Source organism: Syngnathoides biaculeatus, chromosome 12, assembly GCF_019802595.1.
Source record: "Syngnathoides biaculeatus isolate LvHL_M chromosome 12, ASM1980259v1, whole genome shotgun sequence".
Classification (NCBI taxonomy): Eukaryota; Metazoa; Chordata; class Actinopteri; order Syngnathiformes; family Syngnathidae; genus Syngnathoides; species Syngnathoides biaculeatus.
In genome coordinates, this window is record NC_084651.1 from 25,395,431 (window position 1) to 25,419,407 (window position 23,977).

Here is a 23,977-nt window from a genome sequence, read left to right on the forward strand (position 1 = left end):
GTGCATTCATTACTGTAATTCAGTTTGCGCACCACTTCTCCTCAGTTTATCAATCAATCCATTTATAAGAAGAAGCAGATAATCTCATTTAAAAAAGTTAGCTACTGTTTATATGACAGGGACTCACCATGTAAAGGGTTGTGTGCCACTGATAGAGGGATGGGCCTTTCAAGTTGAGGTTTGACGTGCATCTGTGTGTGAGTGTTGTGTGTATGGTAATATTTTGGCTTTATGACATAATGCTGGCCATGGTCCATAGGCATAGACCGGATTCTGGAGGGAAAGAAGAGAAAAAAATATATATAACATAACATACCTCAAAAAATAAACAAGACTGATGGACGACTGATGTCAAATTAAAGAGAAACTAAATGTTGTGGTGGGTTAGGTTTAGTTTTGTAAACATCACACATGTATTTTGTTTCAAAAGCTAATGGACATCACTTAATTAGAACGGTGCAGAAAATAAAAAACAGAAATAGAAGCAGCCTTTTTACATCATCTTCACAGTGGTGAGCGAGCAAAATTAGTTTGAATTGGACTAAAATGATACTGTAGAACACAGGTCGGAAACCTATGGCTTGCGAGTTATATGTGGCTTTTGATGGCTGCATATGGCTTGCAGAGCCCTCATAACTACATACTGTACATGTCGTTTCTGTCGCGTAGTCAACACAAATGAGGCAGAGACAGTTTATCCGAGTTGCCGTAGTTGGCTGTGGAAGTCGATGTGCGCGGGCGCAGAAGGGTCGAACGCAGATCAGGTCAAAAAAAGTAATTGTGGAAACACTTTTGACAACTATCGCTCAAAGAAAAAAAAGATAAGGAGCACTGCAGTTTGCAAGATTGGACAGCTTTTGTTCTGCCACTTAGAAAAAACATGGAGGGGTCTGAAATTTTCATCGTAGGTGCATCTCCACTGTGAGAGAGATAATCCAAAAAGAAAAATCCAGAAAACACAATATATGATTTTTTTAACAGTTTATTTGTGATACAGCTGCAAAAAAGTATTTGAACACCTGGGAAAACCAATGTTAATGTTTGGTATAGTAGCCTTTGTTTGCAATGACAGAGGTCAAACATTTCCTGTAGTTGTTCACCAGGTATGCACACACTGCAGCAGGTATTTTGGCCCACTCCTCCACGCAGATCTTCTCTAGATCAGACAGGTTTCTGGGCTGTCGCTGAGAAACACGGAGTTTCAGCTCCCTCCAAAGATTTTCTATTGGGTTTAGGTCTGGAGACTGGCGAGGCCACCCCAGAACCTTGATATGCTTCTTACGGAGCCATTTCTTGGTTTTCCTGGCTGTGTGCTCCGGGTCATTGTCATGTTGAAAGACCCAGCTACGACTCATCTTCAGTGCTCTGACTGAGGGAAAGAGGTTGTTCCCCAAAATCTCTTAATACATGGCCTCGATCATCCTCTCCTTAATACAGTGCAGTCGTCCTGTCCCATGTGGAGAAAAACACCCTCAAAGCATGATGCTATCAGCCCCATGTTTCACAATAGGGATGGTGTTCTTGGGACGGAACTCATCATTCGTCTTCCTCCAAACACAGTTAGTGGAATTATGACTAAAAAGTTCCATTTTGGTCTCATTTGACCACAAAATTTTCACCCATGACTCCTCTGTATCATCCAAATGGACATTGGCAAACTCAAGAAGGGCCTTGACGTATGCTGGTTCCAGCAGGGGAACCGTCCGTGCCATGCATGATTTCAAACCATGATGTCTTAGTGTATTTCCAACAGTCACCTTGGAAATGGTGGTCCCAGCTCTTTTCAGGTCATTGACCAAGTCCTGTAGTGTAGTCCTGGGCTGATTCCTCACCTTTCTCAGGATCAGTGAGACCCCACGAGGTGATATCTTGTATGGGGCCCCACTCCGATTGAGATTGACCGTCATGTTTAGCTTCTATTTTCTAATGATTGCTCCAACAGTGGACTTTTTTTCACCAAGCTGCTTGGCAATTTCTCCGGAGCCCTTTCCAGCCTTGTGGAGTTCTACAATTTTGTCTCTGGTGTCTTTGGACAGTTCTTTGGTCTTGGCCATGTTACAAGTTTAAGCACCTTTTTTATTGGCCTGATGTTTTGGTTTCGGAATTCAACGATTCACTGGCTATGAAAAACAGCTATTTATTTTTGTATATTAGTATTTACAGGGTGTCCATAAAGTCTCTTTACCATTTCAAAAATGTATTAAAAATGCAATTGATTAGATATTTTATTCAGATTTGTTCTATTGTATTTAGTGTTTATTAAGGTTTTTTATCACACTGCATTTGTGTGTTTCAAGGATCCTGTTTGTGAAAGAGGTGATGTTGAATGAACCCCTACAAAATGGCTACCCCTCAAGAGAAGCCGCAATGTGTCTCATGGTTTATTGAAACAAAATCAGATAGGCAGACTCAGCGAAACTATAGAACTAAGTATGGAAGAGATCCACCATCACAACCGTCAATTCGTGCATGGCACAAGAAATTTATGGAGAGAGGGACAGTGTTAGATAAAGGAAGTAGTGGGGGACCAAGAGCATCTCATGAAAACATCGATTATGTAAGACAATCGTTTTCTCGTTCTCCCACAAAGTCCATTCGTACTGCTGCCACACAGTTACAGCTACCGCATTCAACCGTGCACAATCTCCTACACAAGGACTTGCGATTGTACACTTACAAAGTGCAACTCTTACAGGCACTCGAGCCAAATGATAACCCAAGACGAAAACAGTTTGCAGTTAACATGCTGGAACGAATGGGGATGAAGAGTTTGTTTTAGTGATGAGGCAACCTTTCATGTTTCAGGGAAACTGAAAAAACACAATGTGCGAATCTGGGCATCAGAACAACCCCACTTGACTAGTGAAATTGAGCATAAATGCCCAAACGTGAATGTGTGGTGTGAGATCATGTGCAATCGAATAATTGCTCCTTTTTTCTTCAACGAGACATCAATTTCTGCAAATGTTTACCTTGACCTTTTAACTGAATATGTGGCACCACAACGGAATGACCATCAACGAACCATCATTTTTCAGCAACATGGTGCAGCACCACAATGGGGGATACATGTTCGAGGGTTCCGCAATCAAACATTTCCAGACCAGTGGATTGGAAGGGATGGGCCAATTCCTTGGCCGCCACATTCACCAGATACCACTCCCCTGGACTTCTTTCTCTGGGGCTATGTTAAAGATATCGTGTATCGAACAAAGATAAGGGACATTACTGACCTAAAACAAAGGATTACTGATGCCATTGCCACAATTGATAAGGCTGTGCTACAGCGAACATGGCAAGAAATCGAGTATGGTCCTGATGTGCTTCGTGCAACTAATGGTGCCCATGTAGAAGTGTATTAAATAAGGGAAAAAAAACTTTAAGAAACGCTGAATACAATAGAACAAATCTGAATAAAATATCTATTTAATAAACGCTGAATACAATAGAACAAATCTGAATAAAATATCTAATCAATTGCATTTTTAATACATTTTTGAAATGGTAAAGAGACTTTATGGATACCCTGTATATCATTTTTCTTTATATGTAGAACTGTAAATATCTGACGGCCAATAAAGTTACTGTATTTAAAAAAAAGTCATCTTAATGGGAGAGACGAGTCATCTGAGACGAGACGGGACCTAATGCAAGGATCAGACTACAAGACAATTTTGGTCTTTCACGATTGCCCTGTCAGACTACTACAATAAAATCTTGTATTCTGATACCACCCCATCTCGTTCTTTATGATCATTGTGTCATGTACTGCCCCGCAGAGTGATCGCTCTCCCCGTCTCCTCTCTTTTCCAGCACCTGTTCTCAGTTAGCCATCAACACAACTATTTAAGTCTTCCGGTTTCTCAAGTTCGATGCCAAAGTATTGTAGATCCTCACAGCAGTTCCAAGGCCACGTTTCAAGTAAGTGTCAAAACTCCTCTTTCCCTTGTTTCTCTTTGCACTTACAGTAATACCTTGTTTTTCGCGGTTAATTGGTACCAGACTCACCCGCAAAAAGTGAAAAACCACAAAGTAGGGGTAAATGACTTTTTTTTTTTTGCTCATAGGTGGTTGTCGTCTTGCTGGGAATGCCACATTATACCCTATCAATACGGCTGTACTGTGCTAATGCATGCTGGTGTTTTTTTTTTGTTAGTTTTTTTCTTTTTTTAAATTTTCCTTATGTTCTTGATTCATTGGTCCATGTCGTCGCGCCAGAGATGGCGCATTGCCTTGCCTCGTACAATACAGTACTGTATACAGTACTAATATATGCTAGCGTTTATTTTTTTTTATTTTGCTTCATTGGTCCATGTCGTCTTGCTGGGGATGCCACATTATACCCTATCAATGAGGCTTCCCGCTACAGCACTGTACTAATGTATACTGGCCCTTTATTGTTGTTGTTTTTTTTGCTTCATTGGTCCATGTCGTCGCGAAGGGATGGCGTAATCCTCTACGATCTTACTTCAATAAACTGCATCATCTCCCATCTGCCTCCGCTTGCTCTTGAGTCATGTTCTCCCACACGACACATTACACTCATTACCCTGGGGATGACAATACAAATGGCTTGTGCCGACTGTATGAAAAGAAGAAATGGGGAAAACATATATGTTGGTGGTCACCGGTGCTCAGGACAGAAAAGGACTTCATGTAAAGATTACTTGCGGTATGTTCACGTATTTATAATATGATATGGCTCTCAAGCCATCAACAAAATGTAATGTAGCCTAGCAAGCTAGTGCTACCGCTTGTGGTTCTGGTTCAGATAACCTGGCCAGGCCAGTGAATTCCAACCTTTATGGAGCCAAGTCAAATATTGTCACGACCCATCGGAACAAAGGTAGGACCCAAATGCAGGAGTACACGGGAGACGCCGATGTAAATCGGGAAAAATGTTTATTATTCAATGGTTGGGGATCGGGCAGGCAGTCAGGTGCAGCAGCGGTAGTTGGGACGTCGGGCGTAGAGAGCAGGTCATCGGGCAGGCAGGAGTCAGTACACGGGAGAACGATCAAGGAAGGCAAAAGTGTCAAAAGAGTCAAGCTTACGGGGACGGTCGGAGAACAGGCGAAGGTCAGTACACACGGGTTGTCAATCAGGGATACGGGAGTGCTCGAACGGAGCATGAACCTCAACGATCTGGCGGAGGACCAGTCGTCACCTGGTCCTATATATACAGGGGATAATCAGCCCGCATGAGGCGCAGGTGTGTGCCTCCCAATTTGTGCGACCGCATGGGCACCCGCACAGCCTAGGCTGGAGCGGCAGGATCATGACAAATATAAGCAATTTACAACTGAAAAATTTCAGGGCACACCAACAAAAAAAAATTTCCCCAAAAGTAGATACATTAATTGCTGCATGTACTTACTGCCATCTCATAGAACACTGTTAATTTAATTATTAGTCTGTCATATTCCTCACTGTCATAAAAAGTAGGCTTTACACAATTCGGACTTTTGAAGCCGATCAGGTTTGGGTTCCGATTTCGCGACCGATCCTAAAAATTCCCGCCAGCCCTAACATTTTTACATTTATATACCATGTAATAAATATGACAGGGGAGTAGTTCTCCACGGCCATGCGAGCATTCGCTCAAAAAAGATATATTTACAATCATGGATGTCAGTGAGGCATAGCGACAGAACAAACTAATGGTCTTTTATTCGATGGCAGTAAGTGCATACAGGAATTAATATTTCTACTTTTTGTGACATTTTTTTTTGTTGACGCGACGTGAGATTTTTCAATCTAAAAATATATTCCTTGGCTTCATAAAGTCGGTCATGTATTCTAATCACTCAGGTCAAACCAACATTACAACGTGACAGATATAATAATAAGTGCTAACTTAATGTTATTAAATTACTTTATCGTTATTAAATTACTTTATCGTCATAAAATTTTCTTACCCACACCGTAACTTGATTTGAAAGAATGTTTACACACAATCGTTAGTGCTAGCACTAGCTTGCTAGGCTACATAACATTTTGTTGCCTGCTTATCAGGCATATTATAAGTACATGAACATGTCAAAAGCGAGCCATACACAAACGTCCCCTCCTGTCCTGAGCACCGGTGACCACCAGCACACATTTTTCCCCATTGTTCTTTTAATACTTTTTTTCATCCCCACGGTATATTTGGTCGCATTTGAGTTTCCAAAATAAAGCCCAGTGATCGTAAAAAAACAGCGTATGGTGGGATTAGAATACAAGTGTTTAATCCAGTTGTCTGACATTATGCAAGAATGAAAAAGCAAATTTGTGTTGTAGTCACATCCAGTCATTATGTGTCTGTCTCAGACACCCCACGTGACCAATGTTTTTTTAAATAACTAGGTATTGGCCGTCAGGTATTTCCAGTTCTATGTCAAAAGACACATGAGAAGGCTAAAAAGAAAAAGATCGCTTTTGAATTCAAATATACTGGGCACGATGACGATGCAGAGTAGGTGTCTTTTGCAGAGCCGATCAATGACGTCATTGATCGGATCAGGGAATTATGACAATAAAGCCAATCAAACAATTGCCATAAAATGCTCATGATCGGTTGATGCCAATATGACAATCAAATCGGCGTAAAGTCTAATAAATTGATGAACAAAGATACATTATTTATTGTAAATATATATTGTTTTGAATATTTAAGTACAAAGGTATATACAGTAAATGAACAGGTCATTTAAAGATTCATTGCTCCATCTTTGCACTTATATATTATTATACATACATACATACACCACCCACAGTTATAGATGAAAGAAGAGGTCTAGAGACTCTCTTCACAAATCTTCACAAATATGTTACTATCAATGCATGTACAGTGAAGAAAATAAGTATTTGAACACCTTGCTATATTGCAAGTTTTCCCAGTTAGAAATCATGGAGGGGTCTGAAATTTTCATTGTAGGTGTATGTCCACTGTGAGAGAGATAATCTAAAAAGAAAAATCCAGAAATCCTAATGTATGATTTTTTTAATGATTTATTTGTGAGATACAGCTGCAAATAAGTATTTAAACACCTGTCTATCAGCTAGAATTCTGACCTTCAAAGACCTGTTAGTCCGGCTTCAAAAGTCTGCGTCCACTCCATGTATTATCCTGAATCAGATGCACCTGTGCGAGGTCGTTAGCTGCATAAAGACACCTGTCCACACCATACAATCATTAAGACTGCCAAACTGTCCAAAGACACCAGAGACAAAATTGTACAATTCCACACGGCTGGAAAGGGCTACGGAGAAATTGTCAAGCAGCTTGGTGAAAAAAGGTCCATTGTTGGAGCAATCATTACAAAATAGGACCGGAGTGGACCCCCTTGCAAGACATCACCTCGTGGGGTCTCAATGATCCTTAGAAAGGTGATGAATCAGCCGAGGACTACACAACAGGACTTGGTCAATGACCTAAAAAGAGCTGGGACCACCGTTTCCAAGGTGACTGTTGGAAAGACACTCAGACATCATGGTTTGAAATCATGCATGGCACGGAAGGGTCCCCCGGTTAAACCAGCACATGTCAAGGCCCATCTTGAGTTTGCCAATGACCATTAGGTCAAATGAGACCAAAATGGAACTTTTTGGTCAGAATTCCACTAACCGTGTTTGGAGGAAGACGAATGATGAGTTCTGTCCCAAGAACACCATCCCTATTATGAAACATGGGGCTGATAGCATCATGCTTTGAGGGTGTTTTTCTGCACATGGGACAGGATGACTGCACTGTATTAAGGAGAGGATGACTGCGGCCATGTATTGTGAGATTTTGGGGAACAACCTCTTTCCCTCAGTCAGAGCATTGAAGATAGGTCATGGCTGGATCTTTCAACATGACAATGACCCGAAGCACACAGCTAGGATAACCAAAGAGTGGCTCCGTAAGAAGCATCTCAAGATTCTGGCGTGGCCTAGCCAGTCTCCAGACCTAAACCCAATAGAAAATCTCTGGAGGGAGTTGAAACTCCGTGTTTCTCAGCGACCACCCAGAAATTGTCACGAACGAGGCTCGAGGGCGGACCCAAATGCACGACTCCAGAGGCAAGCAGGTCGTGTACAGAAAGCCTTTATTCGGTCCGTGGTCAATGATCAGCGAGTCTGTCAGGAAAACCAGGCAGAAGGGGCAGGCTTACTAGGATGGTCAGGGAACAGGCGAGGGTCGGTACGCGGTAGGTCAGGTATACGGGAGCATGGAAACGAGGCATGAGAATCAACGATCTGGCGGAGGACGAGTTGTCCCCCGTGTCCTATAAGTACCGGGTGTAATCAGCCGAAACAGGGTGCAGGTGTTTGTCGACTAATTGGCTAGCCACGCCCAGCCTGGGCAGGATGCCAGGGGCATGACAGAAATCTGTCTGATCTAGAGAAGATCTGCATGGAGGAGTGGACCAAAATCCCCCCTGCAGTGTGTGCAACCCTGGTGAACAACTACAGGAAAATTTTGACCTCTGTAATTGCAAACGAAGGCTACCGTACCAAATATTAACATTGGCTTTCTCAGGTGTTCAAATATCTTTTTGAAGCTGTATCACACAAATAAATCATTAAAAAAATAATACATTGTGATTTCTGGATTTTTCTTTTTCGATTATCTCTCTCACAGTGGACATGCACCTACGATGAAAGTTTCAGACCCCTCCATAATTTTAAATTGGGAGAACTTGCAATATAGCAGGGTTTTCAAATACTTATTTTCTTCACTGTATGACGTCACTCCCGTTTGCACGAGCCCAAAAGTAAACGAGCAACAGTAGTGTCTGTTGTTGAGTAACACACATACGGTACACATCCAAAAAGAATAATTTAATTCTCCAGTCCCATGCAGCTTCCCATCTCTCCTCAACTTGTCTGGGCAACTTTGGTAAAAGGTAAAAGCAACAAGTGGTGAGAGTTGAATAGCGCAGGCAGCATCATCAGAAATGGTGTTCCTCCAAACCTACTGCTGAAATGCTGCAACCATCAATTACCAACATTCTACCTCCAGTGAATATCCTGCTGTCGCTATAAACAGTCCACTATGGGTCCAGATGAGCCACAACAAACTTAAAAAAAAAAAACCTCAACAACAAGCCAAAACCCCACCGTAACAACACCAAACCACAATGCACCAGGACATAATGCACATAATGTTTTAAAATAGCAATAATTCCCGGATAACTGGGATGTTAATCCACATTTTAGTCAATTCCTGAAGCCCACTCTCAGTCACGTTATCTTAAGACAAGGTAAAACTGGAGAATTTGCAATATAGGAGGGTTTTCAAATACTTATTTTCTTCACTGTATTTCTGGTACAACAATGTTATTTTTAACAAAAACAGACATTGACTTATTTAAAGTTTTTTAGCTCACACAACATTAGGAATGCATGACATGTCAAAAAGTGTTAAACTTTAACTGGTGAGTTCGTGCATCACTTGAATTTTCACAAGGTTGTAATAAATTTAGATGGACGTTAGGTTTTTTTTTTTTTTTGGCCTTTTATTTTAAATTAAATTGTTTTGTTATTCTTGCCTCTGTGGTTCCTTTCACTGGGGCCCTCTACCTTTTTGACTCCACTACCATCCATAAACTCAAAACCGTGATACTTTGAAGTTAAACATTAAAGGAATATGACCAAAATGTGGGGGAAAATTATCCTCTTGGGTCTGTTGTGCCTTTTTACTTATCAATAAAAATGGCCAAGAAAAAGAACCTCAGTTGACCAAAATTTCGGGTTATGCCTTTTCCTTTGACCTGCTCTGAAATTGATGACAGCGGGAAGGGAAATAAGAAAAATATCACCTCTGGAAGCAGAAACAGAAAAAAGATGGTAGCCGTTGGGATGTCTTGGAAATGTTACATCTTTAAATGATTCTGATCAAGCTTTTTTTCCCCTCAGCAAACTGATTTCATATTAAATGTCTTGAATAGTGTTGATCATTTTTGTTGATTAGTTTGTGATATTTTACTGTAAAGAGAGTAGTGAGTGAAGCTAGCTGCTGCTTTGCATTAGCTAGCTGCATACGTTTAGCTGGCATTTGTTTGTCAATTGTTTTGTCAAAACATGTTTAAGTGATTTTAATACATTATACAGCAAATGTTAAATGATTCTGTGAATCCATGTGTTAGGTACATAAGTGACATTACATTCGTAACTCCATTTCACACTCATTAGACAATTAGGTGATGTGAGTCTTGAAATCTTAATATTAGACTAGACATAAGGTTCTCCCTGTTTTCACTCATTTGGTAGTGTAATTTATCTATTTGGTTTATTCTTGGATATACATTGAGGAGAAACTCCTGCATAGGTTAGTGGAAACTAATAGATTTGTAAATTTGTTTTCAAAGAAAACAAAGCTGAGTTTGGTGAAAATTGTATTAAATTGTGAATTTATCATTGTTGCTATAGTCTGCAATAGAACTGCAATGTGTCATATGACACAGAGGTATTCCTGTTATTGGCCTCGTGTGTAGCTAATTTAGGTCACCAGAATATTCGTGCGGCTCTCATTATGATACAGGTCACACAGCACTGCGAACTACAATTTCAATAATAATATTACTGCTACAGGCACAAAGCAGGCTGAGTTTCATGCTGTAGAAACGCCCACTTAACTGCTCAATGCTGTCATCTGCAGATCAAATGCTAAAAAAGGTGACTGTGAAACAGGTCATATTGTCCCTGTAAAAGGAAGGTACTGTTCCTATTCTAATTTAAAATCTCAAGATCACTGTGATCAAGGAAAACTGTGATTTCCGGACAAATGATCTCTTAAAGATCCAATAAAAATAGTACTTACTGTTGCTGGATGTGTTGTTGGATATAATGTGGTCTCACAAGCTGTGGGGAAGTTTTGACAGTCAGTTTCATCTGGGCAATGTTGTCACTTTGAGGTGGGGGCAGATTATAAGTATTAGGAGGCACTTGCTGAGGTATGGGACGCTGTGGTCCTGCGTTCGGTCCATTCATGTGACTGTTCCTGTGATCATTGGTTGGTCCTTTACCAGGCTGTGCTGGAAGGGTGTGTGCGGGCACAGTCTTCAGCTCACATGCCTTCCCGCTTGAGCCAGGCTTGCAGACACAGAGCTGAGGCCTCAGGCACATTCCACCGTTTTGGCACTGAGGGATGCAGTTAGCTGGAATACAAAATCCAGACAGATGAGAAGAGAGAGAAAATCGAGCACTGACAGATGTCGATAAGAGGACACAGACTTGTAGACAAAGATTCACTAATATGATTCATTTGTTCTATAAATTACAAACTAATTTGGTAAATTGTAACCTATTTGAGCACTTGCAAAAAATATGACATTTGAGTTCCTAATCTTCTCCCAAAGGACCTGAATTTTCTCATGCATTTTAATATAAAAGCATATGGTTGCTCAAGTCAGGATTTTGAAAAATTTGGTTCATCCGTCCTTCTGCATCACCTACATCGCCAGCTTGTCAGCGAATGCTACATTTCAGGCACGGAGTACCTCTGCAACGGGCTTTTTTGCATCATTTTTTACTTTACACAATTCTGATAAAGACGAAAAAAATGGAAAAAAAACATTTCCAACAATCATCATTCAGTGACAACGTTTTGAGTTAAAGTAAAATTTTATGAGGTGAATGGGCATCTTCAGAAGTCACCGATGGTGTAGTGGGACACTCATCTAACATTGGAGTAGGTTCAGTTCTCAGAGTGACCATGCAAATGTACTCTATGTGTGAATAGTTGTCTTCATTTGTGCCCTGTGACTGATTCGTGACCAGTCCAGGGTGAAGTCTACATTCTACAGCTCTCCAACTGCGATCGGGCAACAGCTCTCTGAAAACCATGAACAAGATAAGCAGTAAAGAATATGGATGGATGGGTAACTTTTAGATGTAAATTTGTGTTAGGACATGCTAATTTCTGGAAAATCTAAATTTGTGTTTGAAAAGTCACTGTACTTTATTCTTATCTTTAAATTTTCTGTGTTGAATTAGCTGTCACACAAAACGAATTAGCGAATTCGGACTCATTTCTCATAAAGCCCGTTGACTTGAGCGGTTTGTGCCAAAAAGCAAACGCAGAAAGTCAGAGAACCTATGCACAGAGATTGGAAGTGAGTAAAAAGGCATACACCGCACACATGAATCTAGTAATCGAGGAATTTTTTTTCTTTCAGGGATTATTTCTCAATGTTTTCTTTCATGCTTCCAATTCAAGAAACTTTGTTTCTTAGTCTTATTTTTTTGTTTGCAATTTAAAAAGTATTGTGTTATTCTTTTTGGCACAAATCTGATTCTGTAAAAACTGCAGTTGGCTACTAGAGAGGACTGAATGAGTGGCAACAATGGGAAAATGAAATTAGAGCATTTTAAGGGCAATAACCTGTCAGCAACATTTTCAGGATGAAAATAAAAATAACTATGAATGTTAATATTTTGGATTGGTGCATTTAGCTCAAAATTTTGAATTATGATCTAGCATATTAGCAAGCTATAGACTCATCTCAGCTCTCCCTTTCACAGTCAAGATTCCTGAAAGTTATTTTTAAGCAATTTCTTGACAAATTTATGACAAATTTCAATCAGGTTTCCGGGCTCATCACAGGTACAGAATCTGCTCTTATCAAAGTGATAAATGATATTAGGTTGAATACTGACTCAGGAAAGGTGTCAATTTTGGTCTTGTTGGATCTCAGTGCGGCTTTAATACGGTAAATCATAATGTATTGCTGAACAGGTTGGAAACCTGTGTAGGACCAAATAGAACAGTCCTTAAATGGTTTAGGTCCTACCTGGAGGAAAGGAGCTATTTTGTAACCATTGGAAGTGCTCAATCACAACAAATGGCAATGACCTATGGGGTCCCTCAAGGGTCCGTTCTTGGACCCCTCCTGTTCAGCCTGTACAAGCTACCCTTGGGTGAAATTCTTCAGAACTTTAATTTTGACTATCATAACTATGCAGATAAAACACAGTTATATTTAGCAGTGCCTCCAGATGACTACAGTTCAATTGAGGTGTTGTGTCACTGTCTAAAGTAGATAAATAACTGGATTAGCCAAAATTTTCTTCAACTAAACCACAACAAAACTGAAACAACTGTTTTTGCAATAAAGAAAAGAGAATTGCTGTGAGTAAATACCTGCACTCACTATCGTTAAAGAGCAACTGACACCACAAGTTTTAAATTAGATATTGTTATCAAAAGTACATATAATATTAGTCACTTTGATGATAAAACAAGTCCAAAAAAAAAGAGCGGGGAGCGTTTTATGAAAGCGCAAAGCTGTGAAAGTCTCACTCAACATCCCAGTGGCGGCCATATTGCCTGCGACGTTATTTGCAGATGTCACACTGGGACAGTCGCCATAGAAAACACTCTGTGCCACCTGCTATGGCAGATGAACAAGAGAGATTTTCAGATTTTTCTGACGCCTTCTGAGACTGAAGCTCTTTTTTAAGAAAAGAACATCTGAGAAGCAAGTGAAATGACCAGGGCCATATTACCCTATTGTTTTGAGACATATTAGACGATATGCAAATTACTTCTAACAGACAACAGAATCCCCAACAGACAGACAAAGAGGACGAGAAACCCGATCCATTATTCAAAATGACTGAGCTATGACTGTTCAATTTCCTAACCTTTTTACATATCTTGTGTATGTAACATACTCAGGAGGACCAATGCCGGGCAAAATAAGTACGTCAGGGGTGCCCAGACGCCGGCCACCGGCGAACACCAGCCACCGGCTAATGGGAGCCCGTCCCCATCAACACATTTAGCACCGTTGACTTACATACTTTATTAAGTTATGATGACGCAGCTCTTTGTTACGTTCTGAGAGAACATTGTGATTTCTATTTTTTTGGGGGGGGATTATCGCTCTCACAGTGGACATGCATCTACGTTGAAAATTTCAGACCCCTCCATGATTTCTAAGTGGGAGAAGTTGCAATACAGCAGGGTGTTCAAATACTTATTTTCTTCACTGTAAATTACAAAATCATTTAGGTCCTGAATACGTGAAAGAAATGCTTATGGAATACAAACTCAGTTGAGCTTTGAGATCAACTAGCTCAGGTCAAATAGTGGAGCGTAGAGTCCGAGGCAAAGATGGTGAAGCAGAATTTAGTTATTATGCTGCACACATGGAATATGTTGCCAACAAAGGTGACATCAGCCCCAGGTGTGAATCTTTTTAAATCCAGGTTGAAAACATCTTTTTTCTCAGGCTTTTTAGAGTATTTCCAATATAAATGCTAGTTCTTGCAGTCTATGCTGTTTTTAATTCTACTTGTATTTTTCTATTCATATGTACTGTGTGTGGCGGCACAGTGGGTCAGCTGCTAAAGCATTGGCCTCACAGTTCTGAGGATGATCCCGGCCCCGCTTGTGGAGTTTGCATGTTCTCCCCATGCCTGCGTGGGTTTTCTCCGGGCACTCCAGTTTCCTCCCACATCCCAAAAACATGCAACATTAATTGGAAACTCTAAATTGCCCCTAGGTGTGAATGTGAGTGCAGCTGTTTTTTCTCAATGTGCCCTGCAATTGCTGGCAACCAGTTCAGGGTATACCCTGCCTCCTGCCTGTTGACAGTTGGGATAGGCTCCAGCACTCCCCGCGACCCCTGTGAGGATAAGCAGCAAAGAAAATGGATGGATGGATATATACTCTGTGTGTGTGTGTGTGTGTCTGTGTGTGTGTGTGTGTGTGTGTGTGTGTACATATATATAGTTGTCATTTTATTGGTTTTTTTTCCCCATTTTAAATGTTTTATCTTTGTATTCAAATCCTTTTAATCTCTTAAAACACATTGAGTTACCTTGTTTATAAAATGCGCTATGGAAACAAATGTGCTTTGCTTATTTCATTTTAGGAACAGTTAACCAAACTCAGAAACATAATGAAGAATATTAACTTTCCAAATACTAGTTACTGGATAATTTTAACTGAAATTTGTCAGCCAATCTGAGAGTTCCATTGTATGAGACAAAATGAAAGGCTTGAGGAAATATGATAAATAATGCGGTTATGCTTTTCTACTGTCATTTCAAAATGTTTTTGACCAAATTTTTTATAGGCGATGTCACACACCAACATTCCCCAAAAAGGCATTCTTTCAGACAAAATACTGTAAATCAATTTCACCAGAGGTAGATTGTGACGGGTTATCAATCCATACATACATACACATCCACACGATTTTTTTCTGGAATCGATAATTTTTTATTGTTGGGTTGAAACTTGGTGCGTTGCTCATGACAAAGCAAACTGCGGGCAGAACGGCATTGCAACACAACCACAAATGGTAATAAATAAAAGAGAATTGGTGTAAGTAAATACAACAATTGTGTCTTTATACTTGCAGGTGCAGCAACCCTCTGACATCACTGCGGCTCTCTGACGCGTACTTTGCCTTTCTACTCAAGTGCAACCCATACGCACAGAAAATGTTAAAAAAAAAATTTTGAAAATGTGATGTAGTTCTTGTCCAAGTCAGGGGTGTTGCTATGGCTGGTAATGGCAAGGACGGCACAGCAAGGAGTTTTCTCAGCACTTCTTTGGTCATTTCCGGGAGCTGTTTTTTACTCATCTCCGATCTGAAAAAGATCCATAGCAGCTATCTTTGCTGCATCGTAGTGGAACTCAACGTTGATGACTCGGTCCAATTCCGGTGCCTCCTGCATTGCATCATGAACAGTTATCCCATCTTGCTCCCACAGCATGTCCTCTGTGCCATCCATGGCGATGTAAGGAAACATTTTTTGGAATCCACAGTTTTAATAACGCAGCCTCTTGCCCTCCATTCGGCTACAATCTGTAGCAGCTTTTTTATGGTGTCATTTCGCGATTAAAACAACGAGATCTGAAACTACATAGAAACGAGCGAAATGGGCACATGATAAAAGCGAGCATTTTAATTGTTTGCTCCCTTACTTTTTTTTTTATGTGCGCTCATTTCTACGTAGTTTGAGCTCTCGTTGTTTTAAATTGCCAAACTGCTTCCAAGTTGCACACTTCTTTGGCAGGAGTGATGACACTTTTCTTTTAAAAGTGCTTACATAACAAGCCCGTGCAGTCAACATGTTTTGTCTTAGTTTAAGTTAAATCCAACCTACGGGCAGCCGTTTCTGATGTTTGGTACAGTAGCAAAAAATATGCTATGCTAACAATCATAAAATGGGAAAATCCTGCAGGGAGCTCAGGTTGGTGGCGCACATTACCGTAATACATATAAATGTGTAACATAAGACATCGAATATCATATCAAAATGTATATGTATAACCATTTTAACAATGTACCTGTATGACTAAACAATGTGATTTTGATTTTTAATCCATACCTAAATATAATTCGCTCTATTGACTTTTTGAAAATATTTTGGGAAAATTTTGCTCATTATGTATGAGAAATTACAGTACATCAAAGCAGCTTTTAAATGTGTTCTTATGCTGCCTGTGGATAAATGTGGCTGATTATTTTCTTGATTTGTTGCTGTGACAACAAACTACATTGTAGGCATACTGTCCATCCATCCATCCACTATCTGAGTCGCTTATCCTCCCAAAGTTACGGGAGTGCCGGAACCTATCCCAGCTATCTATGGGCAGGAGAGGGGTGCGGGGGGTTTCCACCCCGAATTGGTTGCGAGCCAATGGCAATGTAAACATACAGTATCGACTTCTAAATTGCCACCATGCATGTCAGGCATTAGCGTTGCTTGCCACTGTGTGCCACCATTGGATCTTTCTAAAGAACAAAGAACAAGCTACTAAGCCTGCAAGGAAAGATTATTATGACTTTTGTTGTAACTTAACATAGTTACAACTGTACAAAAAAAGCATGTAATGTATGTAGTCTCCAGGCAGTCAGTGAAGTCCATATATTACTCAATCCAAAGAGTGACCCAGTGAAGATGCGCAACTCACTTTCAAAGAGTGTGATTGCCCATTGATGACATCAATGATGTCTTTTCTTCACTGGCAGCCAAATTACCGGTATGTTAGCAGTTTGAAATTGCGCAAACCTTACTTTCCACTTTATGTGACATTTTTTACATTTGTTTTGTCTTCAGACCATAAATAGTTTTCATTTCACTCACCCGCCCTTGCCTGGAGCTGACTGTGCCAACTGTTCCCACAAATCATTTCTCTTTCTTTGCCAGACTGGCGTAAGGAACATAAGAGGTTCATTCTCTGACTGAAGTTGATGGACTAAGTACAGCAATCTACTTGTTATGAAGGAACAGGAAAGAGATCAGTCATGGTGATCTTCTTAACATTTTGATCAAACTATTCAGGGCTGTGGCATATGGTGTGCTTCCTACCCACCGTCACTCAGGTCTGTTAGGGGCTCTGAAAAAAAATAACGTGGTTGTCTGAATGAGTGAGTCAGTGTGAGGCTATGCTCTATGGAAAAGCTCCAATTTAGGAAGCAGAAGTATTGGCGCATAAGGATTTTCTTTGTCATTCTGTTGTGAAATTTCGAAGTGGGTGAAAGAAAAATGCCCGGGCATAAAGAGCAGCTGAGACTGCCTGTTTTGACCTTGTATGTGCAATATGTGCAAAAAATAAAAAATAAAACAAAAAATACAAAAAAATTAAAAGAAATAATAATTACAAATGAACCAAAAGACAAAGAAAGATGAAAACAGTTAACAGTTATCTGATTACTACTAAAGTTTAATTGACATGATACGGGTTTTATGTGAGTTTGTTGTGTTGATCTTCTTTAGTCACTTGGGTCCGCTGTCAGACTTGTGGAATGTTAAAATACATGTAACATATATACAACAGTACAGTTACAGAATGGGAAAAAAAACTTCAGATTACAGGTATCATTAAGAATTTGGATTATTTTGCAGGATTACATTTTTAATGCGAGGAGAGGCCGGTTGTTGATTTTGATTCCCAATCTTTTCCTCTTATCACCACATATTTGTGTCATAAAGTGTGTGTGCGTGTGTGTGTGTTTCAGTAAGGGGGGTTAATCTCAAAATTAGAAAGGGTGCCTTCATAACTTTAGTCATCTTTTTTTCATTTCACTCAGTATAACACACACACACAAAGTTGTGGATCGGTTTTAAAAACTTCATGAAGCTATAACGTTTGTCTCATAGATAAAAAGACTGCACCTATTTAGTGCATTATCTACAAGACTAATCACTGTGGTCAAAGTGCTTGATAAAGCATCACATTCAAATATACATCAACTGGGGAATGCTGCCTTTACCAGCAGGAGCAAATTTGGTTTCAGTGTCTTGTCCAAGGTTACTTAAACACGCAGACAGTCAGACCCTGGATATAAACCAGCTAACCTTTAGTCAATAGATGACCCACTATCGCTACTGAGCCACAGCTGTCTTAGTTCTGAGGATTTGGGTCGTGGGTGGTCCATGTTCCTCCCGCTCCCACCAAAAACATGCAACCTAAACATTTGCAGAATAAGACAATATATTCATTGATATGCACATACTATATTTATGTTGGATTGCTTTTGTCACGTTTCGTGTTGGAGCAATCCAAAAGTAATTGAAAGTAATTAAGTCACATTACTTTAACCCTAGAAAACCCAGTGTTTTCTTATTCCTTCAACCATGACTAAGGAAAGATGAAATGTTACGTAGTTTAAAATTAAAAATTGAACGGCCTAAAATTAGCCACCATTCTTTTTATATTGAACCATTACCTGGTAAACAACTAGTAGTTGTTCACAAGTCAGTCGGTTTCTTTCGGCTTGTCCCTTTCGGGGTTGCCACAGCGTGTCATCTCAGATGAATGCACATATATGTTTGGCACAATTTTTACACCGGATGCCCTTCCTGACACAACCCTTCTCAGGGAGTGGAGGCCCCAGTGGGATACGAACCCAAAAGCCCTGGTTTACCAAACCAGTGTTCTAACCACTGAGCTACGGGGCCTCCTAGTTGTTCACAAGTGACATTGATTAATTATTCATTCATTATATATATATATATATATATATATATATTGTGGAAAAAGAGTAAGTCGAGTAGCTTGGGAGCAGGGTTTAAATTATTTTACCATGGATTAGATGGGAAGAGAAATGGAGTAGGGGTTATTTTAAAGGAAGAGGTGGCTAAGAATGTCTTGGAGGTGAAAAGAGTATCAGATCGAGTGATGAGGCTGAAATTTGAAACTGAGGGTATTGTATATAATGTGATTAGCGCCAATGCCCCACAAGTAGGATGTGACCTTGAGTTGAAAGAGAAATTTTGGAAGGAACTAGACGAAGTAGTCCTGAGCATCCCAGAGAGAGAGAGAGAGAGAGAGAGAGAGAGAGAGTTGTGATTGGTGCAGATTTCAATGGACATGTTGGCGAAGGAAACAGGGGTGATGAAGAAGTACGGCATTCAGCAAAGGACTTTGAGGGAGAGCTGGTGGTGGACTTCGCAAAAAGGATGGAATTAGCAGTAGTGAACACTTATTTTCAGAAGAGACAGGAACATTGAGTGAGCTACAAGAGTGGAGGTAGGAGCACACAGGTGGACTATATTTTGTGGAGAAAATGTAATCTGAAAGAGGCCACTGATTTTAAGGTAGTGGTTGGGAGAGTGTGGCTCGACAGCATAGGATGGTGGTGTGTAGGATGACTCTGGTAGTGGGTAGGAAGATTAAGAAGACAAAGTTAGAGCACAGAATGAGATAGTGGAAGTTGAGAGACGAAGAATGTTGTGTGGCCTTTTGAAAAGAGGTGAGACAGTCTCTAGATCGTCAGGAATAAACTCCCAGAAGACTGGAATACTATTGCCAAGGTATTCAGAGAGGCAGGCAGGAGAGTACTTGGGTGTCTTCTGGTAGGGAAGGGGAGGAGGAGACTTGGTGGTGGAACACCAAAATACAGGAAGTCATCCAAGGAAAGAGATTAGCAAAGAAGACACGGAGAGGACTGAGGAGAAGCGAAAGGAGTACATTGAGATTTGACGGAGGGCAAAGGTAGAGGTGGCGAAGCCCAAACAAGTGGCATATGTCGACACGTACACCAGGTTGGATACAAAAGGAGAAAACAATCTCTACAGACAGAGGGATAGGGATGGGAAGGATGTGCAGCAAGTAAAGGTGATTAAGGATAGCGATGGAAATATGTTGACTGACGTAGATGCAAAGAGTACTTTGAGAAGTTAATGAATGAAGAAAATGGGAGAGAAGGAAAAGTAGAAGAGGCAAGCATGAATGACCAGGAAGTGGCAAGATTAGTGTGGGGGAAGTTAGAAAGGCACTGAATGGGATGAAAAATGGAAAGACAGTTGGTCCTGATGACATACCAGTGTAGGGATGGAAGCAATTTGGAGAGGTGGCTGTGGAGTTTTTCACCAACTTATTCAATAGAATACTAGCGGGAGAGAAGATGCCAGAAGAATAGAGGGAAAGTATGCTAGTCCCCATTTTAAAGAACAAAGGCGATGTTCAGAACTGTGGAAACTACAGAGGAATAAAGATGATGAGCCACACAATGAAGTTATGGGAAAGAGTAGTGGAGGCTAGACTCAGGACAAGTAAGTGTCTGCGAATAACAGTCTGGTTTCATGCCTAGAAAGAGTACCACAAATGCATTATTTGCCTTGAGGATGCTCGTGGACAAGTACAGAGAAGGTCAGAAGGAGCTACATTGTGTCTTTGTAGACCTAGAGAAAGCCTATGACAGAGTACCAAGAGAAGGACAAAAGAGAAAGGACAGCTTTTTGCTATGGATTCACTATCAGACCTGGTTTGAAAAATGATGGACTCCCATAAAGTCACTGTCACATAGACAAAATGTAGAAACAATTTATCCATCCATTCATTCTCTTTGCCGCTTATCCTCACAAGGGTGGCGTGGAGTGCTGGAGCCTATCCCAGCTACCAATGGGCAGGAGGCGGGGTACACCCTGAAATGGTTGCCAGCCAATCGCAGGGCACATAGAGACAAACAGCCACACTCACAATCACACCTAGGGCCAATTTAGAGTGTCCAATTAATGTTGCATGATTTTGGGATGTGGGAGGGAACGGCGTGCCCAGAGAAAACCCACACGGGCAGAGGGAGAACATGCAAACTCCACACAGGCGGGGCCAGGATTGAACCCGGGTCCTCAGAACTGTGAGGTCAACGCTTTAACAGCTAATGCACCGTGCCGCCAACAACAATTTTAAAAAAGTTAATTAAAACAAGCCTTTGCAAATACTTTCTGTGCGGACATGGGATAGAATGACAGTAGATTAGCCAGGTATAGACTAGCCTTTGACCTACATCCATCCATTTTCTTAGCCGCTTATCCTCACGAAGGTTGCCGGAGTGCTGGAGCCTATCCCAGCTGTCAATGGGCAGGAGGCAGGGTACACCATGAACAGGTTGCCAGTCAATTGCAGGGCACATCAAGACAAACAGCACTCATAATAACACCTAGGGGCAATTTAAAGTGTCCAATTAATGTTGCATGTTTTTGGGATGTGGGAGGAGAAAACCCATGCATGCACGGGGAGAATATGCAAACTCCACACAGGCGGGCCCGGGATCAAACCCTGGACCCCAGAACTGTGAGGCCAACACTTAACAGTTGAGTCACTGTGCCGCCTTTGACCTGATCTGTTTAACTCAATTCCAAGGTTCCATGTACACATCCTTTTGCTATTATGCTGAGAGGCCTAAAAGCCCTAAACCCTAGAAACGATTTTATAAAACAATTCATCTATGTTATTAGCAAGTATTCTTAATGTCAAAGAAGAATCCCTTTTTGAAATCTGCATTGAAGTGATTTGGTATTGATTGTTAAAAAAAAAAAACTTGTCTCTACTTTTAGCTCACCTTTAGATTTATCTTAATTCAAAGTTGTTGGTTTTTTTTTCCTCAATAAACGTCCTACAGTCATGAAAGACGATGTGAAATGCCTGTTTTATCGCATTTACTTTGTATGGGAGCAGACATTCATTGCCATTTTCCTGCATACTTTGACCATGTACTTTTGGAACAGTGACCCCAATTCCCCTCAGTCACATGTGTTTTGTTTCTACCAGACATCAACTACACTTTGCAAGCTCATTTAAGCAGATTTGACAAGTTTGTCGACTCTGCCATTCATCTATTGCCTTCAAGTCTAGTGAATTTATTCAAATATTTCGTGATCATCTGTCTACTGCTGGATTAGTTTGTATTGATAAATAGCAAAATCACTCATTTTATTAGCTTGATCAGGCATGAAAGATCACTCACTGATCATTATTGTATGAATGATTATACCCATACACATATATGTGTGCACACATGCTTTCATTCCACTAGTGTCTCTCAAATACAGATGACTTGTGGCCGTGGTTTAAGGTATGATATTGAAAATTGTCCCCTACTGGTCATTGTCCAGACTCCAGATGTTTGCGTAGTGCTTCCTGCACCTGTATAAACAAGGCGAGTCTCTCCGCCCCTTAAGTGCTCAGCTGATTGGAGTTCCCAAAATCACTTCATCCCTGGGCCAAACCAAACAATGAGTCACTTCATATTAAACAGCATGGACTTACAACACATGAACTTTTTCAGCAACAATTTATTCTACTGTAATTTTTATTGTGTCCTACTCTATTTACAGGCACGCAACAGATGCATGATGAATAAAGAAATGATGAGAAAACCATGTTGTACAATGATGTCTTATTTTTCAAAAAATATTTTGGGAATAATTTATGAGTTGATTTATACTGCCCATTCTTAATCTAGACTGCTTTGCAAGGACAAAGAATGTTTAAAGTTACTTACGCTTTGTGCACCTCTGGGATCCTTGAGCTTTACTCCATCCATGACAGCACTTGCCTCCGCAGACATTCACTCTGTAAATATGCAAAACAAGCAGAGGAAACTATGTAATTTATAAGGTTTCCAAGCCCTACTTGACAGGTTTAGTCTGGCCAGTACTACCTATTTTCCTCAGACCACCTAATAATGACTTGAACATGAAGTATTTACAATTGGTTCCATTTCATCAAAAAGGAGGAGCACGACAAGTGGGAGTTCTTTCAGGTCATGTTGATGACAATGTGCATCCATTTTCAAAAGTTGAGAATTTCTTTTGCACAAAGTTCAGTATTTCTTGTAAAAATGTATTTTAAAATACATATCACATTTTCCCTCATTGTGGTCTTTCTGAAGATGACAAGAAGGAAAATGTTTCTTCTGACTTTTGAATGGCTGTCTATCAATAGCCTGTGCCTTTTCGAGTCTCTTGTGTGTGTTCCTCTGAATAATTGTTTAACAAGTTTCTTGAATAAAGTTGTTTGTTATTTATGTCATAAGGCTGGTCTGTGTGTGTGGTTGTTTCACATACAGTAGCAATTAATTATGCTGAGTGTGAAATAAAACTTGGAAAATAGCAAATCAAACTACTAACCAGTTTTGGTGTATTTCCTTTTCCTCAATAAATCCATGTTACCACAAATGCGGAGGGTTCAATTATAATCGACTGACCTACTGTGTAACATGGCACCGTGGCCAAGGAGTGGGCAAACATTTTTGGCTCAGGGGCCACATTGACATTTAAAATTTGCACAAGCAGATTCTTACACATAAAAAAATATCCATCCATCCATTTTCTTGGCCTGTTCTCACAAGGGTTGCGGGAGTCCTGGAGCCTATCCAGGCTGTCAACGGGCAGAAGGCAGGGTATACCCTGAACTGGTTGCCAGCCAATCACAGGGCACATGGAGACAGACAACAATCGCATTCACAATCACACCTCAGGGCAATTTAAAGTGTCCAATTAATGTATGTTTTTGGAATGTGGGAGGAAAACGGAGAGCCCAGAGAAAACCCACGCAGGCACGGGGAGAACATGCAAACAGGACAAGATTACACAACTGTTTAAAGGAAGGCTACGGCCATTCACTGAAAAATTAAAAGCCTTAATGTCATATGTCATATCTCATGTCATATGTACTATACCTTGCCATTTTAACGAGTCACGTGACCTACTTGCACGGATGTGACGTATTCTCTGCATAAACAAAGAAATCGTGGCT

At 40.5% G+C, this 23,977-nt stretch overlaps 1 protein-coding gene across 11 annotated transcripts in view; it reads right to left on the reverse strand.

Annotated features, from left to right (window-relative positions):
• Positions 1-23,977, reverse strand: part of ltbp1 (latent transforming growth factor beta binding protein 1) — a 183,492-nt gene that overhangs the window by 132,127 nt on the left and 27,388 nt on the right. For 9 of the 11 annotated variants that reach the window (XM_061836278.1, XM_061836282.1, XM_061836279.1 and 6 more), the window contains 3 exons: positions 22,722-22,792; positions 10,790-11,126; positions 128-273 (listed from right to left, as the gene is read on the reverse strand). In XM_061836278.1, coding sequence (XP_061692262.1) covers positions 128-273; positions 10,790-11,126; positions 22,722-22,792 — 554 coding nt within the window. Of the gene's footprint in view, positions 1-127; positions 274-10,789; positions 11,127-22,318; positions 22,436-22,721; positions 22,793-23,977 lie in introns of those variants that run through there. The other 2 variants (XM_061836285.1, XM_061836286.1) reach the window with 2 other exon arrangements.